The sequence below is a fragment of the Erinaceus europaeus genome, chromosome 8 (assembly GCF_950295315.1).
Source record: "Erinaceus europaeus chromosome 8, mEriEur2.1, whole genome shotgun sequence".
Classification (NCBI taxonomy): Eukaryota; Metazoa; Chordata; class Mammalia; order Eulipotyphla; family Erinaceidae; genus Erinaceus; species Erinaceus europaeus.
In genome coordinates, this window is record NC_080169.1 from 76474153 (window position 1) to 76488994 (window position 14842).

Genomic DNA, 14842 nt, shown 5'->3' on the forward strand with positions numbered 1-14842 from the left:
ATATGCAAATATACACGGGGTGGGGATAAAGTGAGAATGACCAAATGCAATAAGAGACTCCATTTGAGGGGAAATAGAACGAAGTACAAGAGAATAAAAATTTATGTGATCTTGGTTTGGGGAGTATTCTAGGAAGAGGAGTTTTTTTAAGAAAAGGAGGTATAAAAAAAAGAAGAAAAGGAGGTATTTATTCATTTATTTTATTTATTTTCTTTTTGTTGCCCTTGTTTTTATTGTTGTAGTTATTCTTGTTGAAGCTATTGATGTCGTTGTTGTTGGCTAGGAAAGAGAGAAATGGAGAGAGGAGGGGAAGACAGGAAAGGGGGAAGAGAAAGTCACCTGCAGACCTGCTTCACCGCCTGTGAAGTGACTCCCCTGCAGGTGGGGAGCAGGGGCTCCAGCCGGGGTCCTTACACTGGTCCTTGCACTTTGTGCCACGTGCGCTATCCCGGACTTCCTCATTTATTTATTTTAACTAGAGCACTGCTCTGATATGGCTTATGGTGGTACGGGACATTGAACCTGGGACTGTGAAGCTTCAGGAATATAAATCTTTTCCATAACCACTGTGCTATCTCCCCAGTCCAAGGGAGGAGGATTTTTAAAAAATTTATTTTATTTTTTGAGAGAGATGCAGAGAGAGAAAGACACAGAGAGAAACACCAGCACACTGCTTAACTCTGGCTTATGGCGGCGCGAGGGATTGAACCTGACACTTCGGAGCCTCAGGTATGACAGTCTCTTTGCATAACCATTATGCTATCTACCCCCAACCGGATTTTTTTTTTTTTTTTTTAATAATAGCTGCAGAGTGTGTTAGCTATTATGAGTGAGAGAGATAGGGGAAGGAATATTTCGTCTTATACATGCATTCGACTTGTTCTTCGTTACATGTTAAAGTGCAGGGTTGAATTATTCCCAATTACTTTTTTTAAGGGGCTGAAGCATATGGTGAGCTGGGTTATAATCATAGTTGACAATTTTTTTTAATTCAGCGGTAGCCTGGGGACTGCTTCTCTTGCAACAATTTGGAATCAATTTATGGGATAAATTTCTAAGCGAACAAATATTTACAGTGCTAGTCTTGGAAAAGATAGAAAAGTTGCTAAGTGCATGTTATGTTCTTATGCATCTGACATGAGAGCTCCTCTCTCTAACAATTGTGAGCTATTTCTCCAGCCATTTTTTAATTTTTTATTATATTTATTTTCTCTTTTGTTGTCCTCGTTTTTTTTTTTAACTTGTTTTTTTTGTAGTTACTATTGTTGTTGTTATTGATGTCGTCGTCGTTAGGACAGAGAGAAAATAGAGAGGAGGGGAAGACAGAGAGGAGGAGAGAAAGATAGACACCTGCACACCTGCTTTATCACTTGCAAAGCGACTCCCCCGCAGGTGGGGAGCCAGGGGCTCCAATCCTTATGCAGGTCCTTGTGCTTCACACCTTGTGCACTTAGCCCACTGCGCTACTCCCTTCTTTTTGTTTTTATAGAGACAGCCAGATGGAGAGGGAAGGGGGAAACAGATTGGGAGACAGACAGACAGACAGACAGACAGACACCTGCAGCCCTGCTTTACCACTTGTAAAGCTTTAGCCCTGCAGGTAGGGACTGGGGACTCAAACCCGGGTCCTTGAGCATTGTAACATGTGCACTCAGACAGGTGCACCACCACTGCCCGAACCCCATCCCCTGCCCAGTCACTTCTCTCTCTCTTTCTCTTTTTCTCATCATTCTTCTCCTGCTCTTCCTCCTCCTCTTTCTCCTTCATTCTTCTTCTCCTCCTCCTCCTCTTCCTCCTCCTCCTCCTCCTCCTCCTCCTTCTTCTTCTTCTTCTTCTCCTTCTTCATTTCTTTTATTGTGACAAGAACATTTACCACATGGTCAATCCTCTTGAACATTGTGAGTGTACTGCACAGTATTGCTATCTGTAGGCTTGATGGGGTACAGCAGATCTTTAGAAGTAATTCTTACTTAACTGGTACTTTGAGCCTGTTGATTATAACTTCCCATTTCCCCTTCCCAGCCCTGAACTTCTGGCAACTTATTTAACAGTTAGGTTCATTTGACTGAAATGAATACTAGAAGGTAGAATACTTATTTAGATTTTTATCTGTCATATGTAACTGGTTATTTTTTAGAAATTTCTTTATTGGGGGATTAATGGTTTATAGTCAACAATAAAATACAATAGTTTGTACATGCATAACATTTCCACACAACAATACAACACCTACTAGGTCCTCCTTTGCCATCATGTTCCAGTAACTGGTTGTTTTAAAGGTATGCAAAGGAAAGAATGGCTAGAGGAAAGACTTCTGAAACTAGAGACATTACCTCCCTTTTCTATTCCATATGATGTGGCATTTCCTTGACCCTGTTCCCCTCCACTTTGGAACAGTGGGCAGTACTGCAGCAAGGCCAGGGCTCAGGGAAAGAGAAGCAGAGAGGCTGACTTGTGTTTCAAGAATTCAGTACAAGTGTTCTTATTTCCTCATCAAGAAGCCAGAAACAAAAACTCCAATTTTGCACTTTAATGCTTCCTAACTGTAACAGGTGGCATATTTAATTTCTTGCTCAACAATTTCATTTTTAATGGCAAGGACTTTATCTTCCAGCTGTTTCAGTTGATCAGCTTTTTCTTGTCTTCTTAGATTCAAATCATGTATCTTCTGTTCTAAATCTGAAAGAAAAGTAAGATATTTTCATTTCATAGATTCTTCTGGGCTTCTAAATTATACCAAACACAAAGATTTATGTGCCTCTTAAGGATTTACTTCATTTTGTGAGTTGACTCAATGGATAAAATACTTCCCACCACATTTCTCAAGGTTTTTACATAAATCAGAGCAGACAAATCAAATTTATTGTCTAAAAATATTTTATATCATTAAAGTCATTAGCTTGTGTGAGTTTATAGCTATTTACAATCCACTATAAATGAAAAAGATAGGCCTGGTACAAAAAGTTCTTTCTCTCTCTCTTTTAAAAATTTTTAAATTTATTTTTTAATGAGAGAGAAACAGGGAGAAAGATACACAGAGAGACCAGAGCACTGCTCAGCTCTGGCTTATGGTGGTGCTGGGGATTGAACCTGGGACACCAGAGCCTCAGGCATGAAAGTCTTTTCGCAAAAACCGTTATGCTGTCTCCCTTGCCCCTCATTCTTTCTATGGTCCTACCTCTTCCTTTCTAAGTCACACCTACACCTGTTAACTACTTCTGAATGTTCTTTCCACTTCCGAATGTTCTTTCTTTTTTTCCCTCTTCTCCCTCTGGGTCTTGATGGAATTGGAGTTTAGAGCTCTCTGGTCATCTTCTCCTAACATTTTTCCCCCTCTGGGTGTATGGACCAAAATTCTTTTTTGAAGTGCAGAAGTCGGGACTTCTGGTTTTTATAATTGCTTCTCTGCTGCATATGGACATTGGCAGGTCAATTTATAATCCCATCTAGGCTGACTGTTTAGATAGAAAGACAGAGACAGCGATAGAAAGATAGAGAGTGACACACCTGGTTGAGCACGTGTTACAATGCACAAGGACCCAGGTTCGAGGCCCTGGTCCTCACCTACAAGGGGAAAGTTTTGCAAGTGGTGAAGCAGGGCTGCAGATGTCTCTCTTTCTCTCTCCCTCTCTATCTCCTCCTGCCCTCTTGATTTCTGGCTGTCTCTATCCAATAAATAGAGATAATAATGAGAAGAAAGGACAGAGAAAAAGATACAACAAAGAAGCTTCCTTTGGTGAAATGGGACCAAATACTGATAGTCTTATGGATCCCCTCATGTATGACTCTTTGTTGCTTATAGGATCCTCTCTTTATCTTTGATTTTCTTGACATTTTAATTATTGTGTGTCCTTGTGTGCATTTCGTAGAGTTTATTTTGTTTGGAATCCTTTGAATTTATTGGATATGTATAAGTTTTTATTTCTTCTGTAAGAATTTTTTTTTTTTCCAGAGCACTGCTTAGCTCTGGCTTATGGTGGTGCAGGGGATTGAACCTGGGACTTCAAGATCTCAGGCATAACCATTATGCTGTCTGCCCTCACCCAGTATACTACTTTTGAAAACAATTATATAAGATAAAAATAGTATTTTTCTCTTTATTTTTCTCCCTTTCCAGAGTAGTTAGTGTTAACAGTTTGGTATGTGCTTTTCCCGACTTTGGTCTACACTAGTACTACATTTTTATGTCATAGTGATGATATAAGTCATTGTAAGTTGAAAGAATCACTTTATAACCAAGACACATTTATAAATGAGGAGCTTAGCCATTCTAGTGTTTTGAGATATTATGGGTAATTAATAATTTTAGGGAGATGGTAAATACAATCAAGAGTAAAACTAGACACATTTCATATTTCTTGATGATTGAAAAGTACCTACGGACATGATGATCATCTTAAGAAATCAGGAATACCTGTTGTGAGAAAAAAAGTGATCCGATCAACCCTATCTATCTATCTATCTATCTATCTATCTATCTATCTATCATCTATCTATCTACAGCATTACTCTGCTCTGATTTATGGTGGACCCAGGGATTGAATCTAAGACTTCTGATCCATAGGAATGAAGGTCCTTTGCATAAGCATTATGTTGTTTATCTGGTACTGATTGACTTTCTTACTTAAGAAAAAATATTTATTTATTTATTTACTGGATAAACACAGAAATAAAAAGGGGAGAGGGAGATAGAGAGATAGAAGGAGGGGAGAGAGAAAAAGAGAGGGAGAGACCAAGAACTTCAGCATTGATTTATTACTAGCAAAGCTTGCTTTCCTGCAGGAGGGTAGTTGGGGCTGAACCCAAGTCCTTGCACATTTCAGTGTGTGTGCTCAATTGGGTGCATTGTAATGACCCCTAATTTATTTTTTATTTAAAATTTTTTATTAGCTTTATTTATTTATTTATTGGATAGAGACACCAGAAATACAGAAAGAAGAGTGTGATAGGTAGAGAGACCTGCAACATTGCTTCACCACTCACAAAGCTTTCCTCCTGCAGGTGGGAACTGGGGGTGGCTTGAACCCGGGTCCTAGCACACTGTAACCTCAATCAGGTGTGCCACCACCTGGCCTTCTGATTAACATATATTTTTCTTTTTACCAGAGCACAGCTCTGTCTTATGGTAGTGTGGGAGGTTGGGGGTGGGGATTGAACCTGGGACTTCAGAGCCTCAGGCATGAGAGTCTGTTTGCATAATCATTATGCTATCTACCCTTGCCTTTTCTAATTGTACATTTTCTATGTTTATTACACTTTGTGTGCACCACAACTTTGACTTTAGTCAAAATTTTTACCCTGAATAGGACTCCTTCTGGGTTGCTACCTACATGTCTATGTTTGATGACCTAGTATAGCTCATATTGATTCCTAAAGGGTTATGTGAGAGGAGAAACTAAGCAGTACAGACCAGAACAACCATGGCTCAACTGACACTTTGAGAAGAATCTGCTTTTAGTGGTGGTTATGTTCTGTACAGTGTAGGATATCAACAATATCTCTGCCTCTATCTACTAGTTGCTAGATGTAAATCTTGGTTCTGACAAACACAAATATCTTCAGACATTTTTGTTCATAAGGGAGATAGTATAATCATTCCTGGTTGAAAACCACTGTGTGTGTGTGTGTGTGTCTGTGTGTGTTTGTGTGTGTAGATATTCCAGAGTAACCAATAGAGTGGAAGTATCTTTTTTAGTATGGATCCACCTTTCAGTGCCCATGTCAGCAGATAAGCAATTACAGAAGCCAGACCTACCACCTTCTGCACCCCATAATGACCCTGGGTCCATGCTCCCAGAGGGATAAAAAAAAAAAAAAGGAAGCTTCCAATGAAGGGGATGGGATATAGGACCCTGGTGGTAGGAATTGTACCTCCTCTTATCTTATGGTCTGTTGAACATTATTATATCAATAAAAATAAAAATAAAGAAAATAAATTAAAACCCCCCTTTTAAGTAAAACATGTAAAAGGCTTGTTATACTGTGGTCCCAAAACACAAGCCTAGTTCCTACTTTTCTCTCCTCACTGGACTCATATGTAGTATCAACAATAAATTTAAATTTGTGTATATTCTACTACATGGAACATTATGATGTTTTTGTCAAGTTGGTAAAATGATAAATGGATAAAGAAAATACAATATGTACTTTATATATATATTTCATTTATAAAAATGGAGGCAATTCTATCATTTTCAAGAATATGTGTGAGCCTGAAGGCTATTATATTAAGAAATAAATCAGAGAAAAACTAATACTGGTGGCCTGGGAGATGGCACAATGGATGAAGCATTGTACACTCAAGCATGAGGACCTGAGTTTGATCCCCAGCATTGCATGTACTTAGAGGGAAACTCTGATTCTTTCTCCTCGTCCTCTCACATACATACATAAATAAGTAAATAAATAAATAATTTAAAAAAGGACCTATACTAAGAAACAAAAACCAGTACCATGTGACTTCATTTACATTAAGAATTAAAAAAATACTGGAGAGATAGCACAGTGGTCTTGCAGAAAGATCTTCATCTTGAGGCACCAAAGATTCCAGGTTCAACCCCCAGCAACACCAGAAGCCAGAGTTTAGCAGTGCTACAGTAAAAAAATAAAATTAAAATAACAATTGAAATTAATTAAAACTATTTAATGCCTGAAAACTGAAAGTAGGGTAGGAGTTGCAAGGACTTGGGGTTGGAAAAATTGGGAGATAAACTTTCAGTTATAAGATAAATATGTTTGGGAGTCGGGCTGTAGCGCAGCAGCTTAAGCGCAGGTGGCGCAAAGCACAAGGACCGGCATAAGGATCCCGGTTCGGATCCCGGTTCGAACCCCGGCTCCCCACCTGCAGGGGAGTCGCTTCACAGGCGGTGAAGCAGGTCTGCAGGTGTCTATCTTTCTCTCCTCCTCTCTGTCTTCCCTTCCTCTCTCCATTTCTCTCTGTCCTATCCAACAACGACAACAATAATAACTACAACAATAAAACAACAAGGGCAACAAAAGGGAATAAATAAATAAATAAATAAAAGATAAATATGTTTTAGGTTTTCAGTGTACAAAGTGTCTCTGGAATTAATAAAATCCTGTCTTCACCTCCTCTCTTGATTTTTCTTTGTCCTGTCCAATAACAACAGCAATAACAACAATGACAATAACAACAAGAGCAACAAAAATGAGAAAAATGGCCTCCAGGAGCAGTGGATTCGTAGTGCAGGCACCGAGCCCCAGTGATAACTCTGGAGGAAAAAAAAAAACCACATTGCAAATGTTAAGTAGTAATCCCATCACAAAAAGAAAAAAATGACTAGAGGTTGGAGTTAAATAGTTTAATAATTATGCAAAGTGATTCTCAAGCCTGAGGCTCAGGAAGTCCCAGATTTAATCCCCCACATCACCACAAACCAGAGCTGAGTAGTGCTCCTGGGGGGAGGGGTAGTGACTAGGTAAATAGTATACTATTTAACTTAATGCTATAATCCTTTCACACTAAATCCATGTAAATTTCCTTGTCAACTACACCTCAATAAAGCTAGATAAAAGGGGTGGGGGTAGATAGCATAATGGTTATGCTCTCATGCCTGAAGCTTTGAAGTCCCAGGTTCAATCCCCCACACCACCTTAAGCCAGAGCTGAGCAGTGCTCTGGTTAAAAAAAAAAAAAAAAAAAAAGCTAGAAAAAAGAATACAAACCTACTATTCTTTTTATCTTGTCTTCTGTATCTCCAACCAATTTTTTTGCTGCATCTTTTAGCTGCTTCACTTTTCTGAGTATTTCTTTAGTCAGTCCTGTAGCACTTGTCTTATGTTGAAGAACAGCATACTGACTTTGTAGCTTAAAGAATCCCTGTAACAGAGCAAAACTCCCAACATCAAGAAATACATATAAAGAATGTGCACATTCTTAGCAAAAAGCATGTGGTTGATTCACTTGATACTGCTCATGAAAGGATTAAGAGAAATAATAATCCAGTCAGTATGCTTGAGTCACTCTGATATTTCCAATAGAGCTTTTGTTTGCTTTTTATTTTCTGGTTGGAAAAAACCTCTTTTAGTTAACTAAAAATAAATTCTCTTTTGTTATACAAAATCAATCAGTATTCCATGTTAAGCTAACAATGAGATATCTATTGTTAGTCTTGATTTTTTTCTAAAGCTAGTGAAAACAGAACTGACTCAATCCTACCCTGGATAGATATTCAGTTTAGCTGAGAGGAACAGTTGAATGTGCAAGATATAGGAGTGGTGAAGATTCAGAAGCAAGAAGCAGGGATATGGTAGACAAACACTAAGAGAGAAAAGAGGTTAGATGGACTGGAGGAAAGAAAGTAGAAGCATTAGTATAAAGATCTCTCTGAATATTTCATAACAAAGAAGTTCAAGTTGTTGAACAAAGGACCAAGTCAGGAATGGAATATGGAAGTGGAAGAGGCTGGGCAGAAACTACCTCTCTCAACCTGTCTTCTATAGAAAGTGTTTTCACCTCCCAAGTCAGTGGAAACTTTACCCAGCATGTTAGGAATGAAAAGCAAGAAAATAGATAAATTGTAAAAACACTTTAAAAATTTTCTTAAATTTCATTCAAGCTACTGTATTAATGTGATGTGATCAATTGAAGATTTCCTACTGAGAAACTGAGTTGACAGCTTCTTTCAGTGATCTAAATTAATGAGTCACTTTCCACAACTGTGATGAACTCACCTGGATTTTTGTAACCTGATCTATTTCTTCTGCAAATGTCTCTCCTATCTTTTCTTTATGTGCTATGTGATTTAATTAGAATAAAGGACAAATACAATATAGATCGAAGGCATATATTGTAAAAGCTTGGAAATTCAGGAAAAAGTTGGCCTGGACTGAGAACGCTAGTATGGATTGTTAAGGGGTGAACACTTCAACATTATTGATTGGAGAACTTCTGCCTCTCTGGAGATAGCCCTGCCCTGCAGAGAAGAGCACTTTCATCCATTGAAATCTCTGTAAATGTACATCATTGAGTATCAACTAAAGATAATGTTGTCAGATAGCACAAATGCATAGAGAAACACTGTACACCTCTTCAATGCCATCAGCCTGGCTTTTGGCTGATTCAGCTTGAACTTTCGCGTGGATGGCTTGGTCTTGATTCTTTTGCAGCTTTGTCCATAGCTGAGATAGTCCATTTTCTAGCACTGAGAGTGACCCTGTTATGTTCAGCTCATTCTCAGTTTTTTCAGCTTGGTATTCAGCCTGTTGTTGAATTAAAAGACAAGAAAGGAGAGAGTCTCTTCATATAACAAGAAAATATGCTATGGCTAAAGGAGAAGAAAATTATTACTTTCTGTTTCACTTCCAAAAAATGTTATAGTAAAAAAATAAAAATACATGACACATATCATATATCCATCAGTCAGTTTAAGAATAAAGCATTGTTGGGAGTCCGGCAGTAGTACAGCGGGTTAAGCACAGGTCACGCAAAGTGCAAGGACCGGCAAGGATCCTGGTTGGAGTCCCCAACTCCCCACCTGCTGGGGGGTTGCTTCACAAGCTGTGAAGCAGGTCTGCAGGTGTCTATCTTTCTCTCGCCCTCTCTGTCTTCTCCTCTCTTCATTTCTCTCTGTCTGCTCTCTCCCTAAAGGTATCCCAGTCTAAGTTTTCACTGTGTGTACCTCCACATGAATTTTACTATATTCTATGCAAATACCTAATAATACATAGTACTCTTGCTTTAAAAATTTATACATATATATCATATTTCTCCTGCCGCATTTTTAATTTGAAATCTTGTTTGTATAGATGATCTAGATTAGTTTGTGCTCATTTTACTTCTTGAATATGAAACAATTTTCTACTATTAAACTGGTTCAGGTGACTTTATATTTCCTTTTATAAAATAATGGACATCTAATTCCAATGATCCTAATATGTCTAGATTGGCCTTTTGTTAGCTCTTAAATTTATTTTTTTGTTCTTTGGGCATACTTTCATTCCTTCTTTGATGTTTTTTTATTTATATTTATTTATTCCCTTTTGTTGCTCTTGTTATTTTTATTGTTGTAGTTATTATTGTTGTTGTCATTGATGTTATCATTGTTGGGTAGGACAGAGAAATGGAGAGAGGAGGGGAAGACAGAGACGGGGAGAGAAAGATAGACACCTACAGACCTGCTTCACCACCTGTGAAGCGACTCCCCTGCAGGTGGGGAGCCGGGGCTCCAACCCAGATTCTTACGCTGGTCCTTGCGCTTCACACCACATGAGCTTAACCCGCTGCGCTACCATCTGACTTCCCTTTGATGTTCTAAAAATAGTAAATACTGCTTTTTTCTAAAAGTCTTTCTCTTTCATTTACTTATTATTGGATAGAGGCAGAGAGAAATTGAGAGGAGAGGAGGAGATAAAAAATGAAAGAGGCAGAGAGACACCTACAGCTCTGCTTCATCACTTGTAAAGCTTCCCCCTGCTGGTGGGGACCAGGGGCTTAAACCCAGTCCTTGTGCACTGTAATGTATGCACTTAATCAGATGTGCCACCACCTTGTCCCAATATTACATTGTAATCAGTATCCAATAATAGTAATAGTTGTAACCTCTTGTGCTCAGATTCTGTTGTTTTATGTATCTGATGACTCTTGGTAAGTTTTTTTAAAAATATATTTTGGAGAAATCCTGAGATTTATTACTTAGTTGCATTCATTCTGAGATTTCTGTTCGCCTCTGGCAGGCATCAAAATACTACCATTCTATATTTCTAGCTTAGTTTGTTGGGGCCAACCCATATGGTGTAAATTCCAGCCCCAAACTCATGTATGACTTAGTTTGTGGTTATCAATTTTTGAAAATTTAATTTTAAAAAAAATTTAAAAGATTTTATGCTGCCACTGCTGCTGGTGCTGCTGCTGTTGAAGAGAGGGAGGGAGGGAGGGAGAGAGAGAGAGAGAGAGAGAAAGAGAGGGAGAGAACATGAGACAATCAATTTGGCACATACAATACCAGTGACCAAACTCTTCACCCTCATTAATGGTTAGCAATTCTTAGTGAAGATTTTCCTCTTCCACCCCAAGACAAGTGTCTTCTCTCTGAGTAATAGTTTAATATACAGACTTTTCTTTTTTGTTTTTTGTTTTTCTATCGTTTTGAGTTCTAGACCTATACAATAGTATCATCCCTTCCTTGTACGGGTTGTTTCTTATTTGCTATGCGTGAGGCAACCAGACTTCTAGTTCTGAAACACCAGGGACTGACAGATGCATTTGCAGATCAAGTTCATCCTTGATTATTTCTCTGGGTGTATGCTGTTCTGTATTTTTGACTTCCTAGCATTTCCTCCATTTTTTGTTCAGTGATGCATTTTAAACATTTAAAATTGTCTATTTAACATTTTTAGCTTTATTTTTTCCTCCTGTGAAAGTTCCCTAGGGTACTGGTATACCATACTTACAGAAAATGGAAGTACCAAGGCTGGGTGGTGACACACCTGGTTAAGCACATGTTACAACAATATTTATACCCCTTTCCCATATTAGGGAGCTACTCTCTTCCCTGATCCAGCTTTCTGGTCCTTTCTCCAGCCATGACATCATCTCCCTAGACAATAACTTGGATCCACCTACATATCAGATTTCAGGCTCAGGCAAAAAAACTAGTATAGCCACAGGTCCTTTGTAATATAACTAAAATATGCCTACTAGCTATCTACAAGATGGAGTACCCCCCAGCTCTTCATCTGCACTATTCCAGCCTTTAGGTCCATGATTGGTCAACAATTTGTTTGGCTTTGTATGTTAACTCTCTTTTCAGCCACCAGGTTGCAGATACTAGCAAGATGCGACCAGACTTCCCTGGACAGACAACCCCACCAATATGTCCTGGAGCTCTGCTTGCCCAGAGCCCTTCCCCAATACGGAAATAGAAAGACAGGTTGGGAGTATGGATCGACCTGTCAACACCCATGTTCAGTGGGGAAGCAATTACAGAAGCCAGACCTTTCACCTTCTGTATCCCACAGTGACCTTGGGTCCATACTCCTAGAGGGTTAGGGAATGGGAAGGTTATCAGGGGAGGGGATGGGATACAGAGTTCTGGTGTTGGGAATTGTGTGGAACTGTACCCCTCATATCCTATGATTTTGTCAATGTTTCCTTTGTATAAATAAAGATAAAATAATAATAATAATAATAATAATAATAATAATAATAATAATAATAAATTGGAAGTACCTACCTAGTCCTGCAAACTTTTCCTGTAAAGTGCCACATAGTAAATACTTTGTTCTGTGTACCATATATAGTCTCTATTGAAACTATTAATTGGGTGCCAATATAGCACAAAATGAATTATATCTGGCTTGAACCCAGATCCTTGAGCTTTATAACATGTGCACTCAACCAGGTGTGCCACCACCCAGCCCCATAACTGTATTGTTATGAAGCTGTTAACTTTGTTTTTTTAATGCTTTAAATTTTTTATTATCTTTATTTATTGGATAGAGACAGCCAGAAATCAAGTGGGTAGAGGGAGAGACAGAGAGACACCTGCAGCACTGCTTCACCATTCACAAAGCTTTCCCTTTGTAGGTGGGACCAGGGGCTCAAACCTAGGTCTTTGAGCATTGCAACCAGGTGTGCCACCATGTGGCCCCCTGAAGCCATTAACTTTGGATATGAAACAATTGATGGGTGCTTTTGGTCTATGAACTTTATTTTGCCAACATCCATTTCAGAGTATATACTTAGAAAAGGGGAGCCAAGTGGGCTTCTTTGATTTTGGTTCTGGCTTGTTACTACTCTATAAGTATATGCAACTTCTTAATATTTAACCCTCTTATTTCTTGGTATGTTAATTCCTATTCTGTTGCTTGTTTACATGTGTTTAGGTAAAAAACATAACTGAAAAATAGAGACTGAACAACTTGTGATCTCTTGGGGAAAGGATTTACTGGAGGAAGAAATCTTGGAGGAAGAGATTTCACATACACTGTCCTCCAACTCCTAGGCATTCTCTTCTGGATCCAGAAGGTAGATTGTAAAATACTTTTCCTTTGGATAAGATATTTTTCCAGTTTGAGGACACTCTGATGAAACTTAAGGCAAAATTAGTTGCAAAAATCTTGTAATATTTAACTTTATTTCTTGGGTAATTTCTTTAAAAATTCAATTATTGTGGTTGGGTGGTGGTGTACCTGGGCTTACTCCTGTCTGAAGAAAAAGGGGTAATGGGCAGAGTAAGCCTGCAGCCCAATTTGTATTAGCAGAGGATCAAAACTTTCTTCCAGAAAGAATAAGACTACAGGGGATGGGAGGTGGTGCACCCAGTTGAGTGCACAGGTTTGGGACCCCCAGTCTCCAACAGCAGCTGGGAAGCTTCACATTTGGTGAAGCAGTCAGTACTACAGATGTCTTTCTCTCTTCCTCTCTATCTAGTCTCCTCTCTCAATTTCTATCATATCAGATTAAAACATTTTAAAAGGAAAAATGGCCACTAGGAGTAGTGGTGCATTTGTCAACAGTTATAACACTGGTGCCAAGTAAAAAGAATTCAGTTATTTCCTTGGTGTGAGAAGAGATAAACTCCTATGTGACTTTAAGCAAGTCACTTAACTTCCCTGAGACTTTCTTCCTTTAATAAGCTAGCAGTGGCACCATCTTCTTATACTGGGATCAGTCAACAACGAAATGAAACTGTGGGGGGCTCTGTGGAACATTAATTAAATGCATAATATTACTATAATCTTACTTTCATCCCCACAGTAATCCCATCAAACAGGTAAGGCAGGCATGACATTGGTGCACATAAACACAACTGTGTTATTTCTACAACCAATGTCTATTTCAAGTAAGTTTCAGAGAAGACAAATACCTGCAATATATTCTTTTTAATTTCTGTTATCTCAGAAGTCAGCTGTGTGATGGTAGAATTTGCCCGTCCTTGAGTGACTTGAACTTGTTTAAACTTGTCCACCATTTTGTCAAGATATAACAGTATACTTGCTGTTTTCCTAAGGTAAGATATTAATATATCAGATTAGATAAATATAAAATTATTCATTTATTTCACCTTAAGGGTTCCTTTGAGTCCATCAAAAACTTTGCTGAATAATTCATAAAATAAATTTAAGTGACTTTTAAGCAGGTCAAAATGCTGACATCTTCCTTTTGAGAGATAGGTATATTTGAATGCCAATAAAAATACACATATATGCATACACAGTAGGTGCAGATTTTGCCAATGTGGAATTAAGCATACAGGCCTTTTTTCTTTTTATCTGATCATCATCAGAGAGGTTTGGGGATATAATTTGGTGATGGTGGGGAAGCCACCTTCAGTCAATTATAGTTCTTAAATTTGGAAACTTAAGCAGCACTCTCAATCCTTATTTGAGTGGAGTGAAGGTATCTAGAGGCTCCACAGAGAGCAAAGAGAAAAGTAGAAACCCTGCATTTTCAGGCTGTGTTTATTCAGGTTTATTTAAGCTTCACTGACATTCCAGTTGCTCAGGGGCCCGGTCAGAGGTTAAAATCACAAGCATTCCAAATGATATAATCTATTTTACAGAAATGAGCTCACCTCAAGTCAACATTCACCAGATACTTAGATCTAGGTGCTCTAAACCACCTTTGGAAGAATGTATTAAGTGACTGAACTCTCAGACATGCTGTGTAGGCTTAATTAGAAATGCTTCTGCCCAGAGCAAAAAAAAAAAAACAAAACAAAAAAACACTAAATATCAATACATCCCCATCCCCATCCCCATTCAACCCATCCTCTCTTCCCAGTGGGGTGATATATAAGACTTAACATTTTTTAAAAGAGAATTTTTAGGTTCAAAGCAAAAGGTCCACTGATTTCCCACATATCCCCCTGTTCCCACAC

The 14842-nt window shown here is 38.5% G+C and overlaps 1 protein-coding gene across 1 annotated transcript in view; it reads right to left on the reverse strand.

The window, feature by feature from the left end:
• Window positions 1-2515: 2515 nt before the first annotated feature.
• LAMB4 (laminin subunit beta 4) overlaps window positions 2516-14842 on the reverse strand; it is a 125145-nt gene continuing 112818 nt past the window's right edge. Inside the window, exons 32-35 of the mRNA XM_060196406.1 lie at window positions 13829-13967; window positions 9048-9221; window positions 7686-7839; window positions 2516-2679 (exon numbers count right to left, since the gene is read on the reverse strand). Of these exons, the coding sequence (XP_060052389.1) occupies window positions 2540-2679; window positions 7686-7839; window positions 9048-9221; window positions 13829-13967 (607 nt within the window). The 3' untranslated portion in view covers window positions 2516-2539. The remainder of the gene's footprint in view (window positions 2680-7685; window positions 7840-9047; window positions 9222-13828; window positions 13968-14842) is intronic.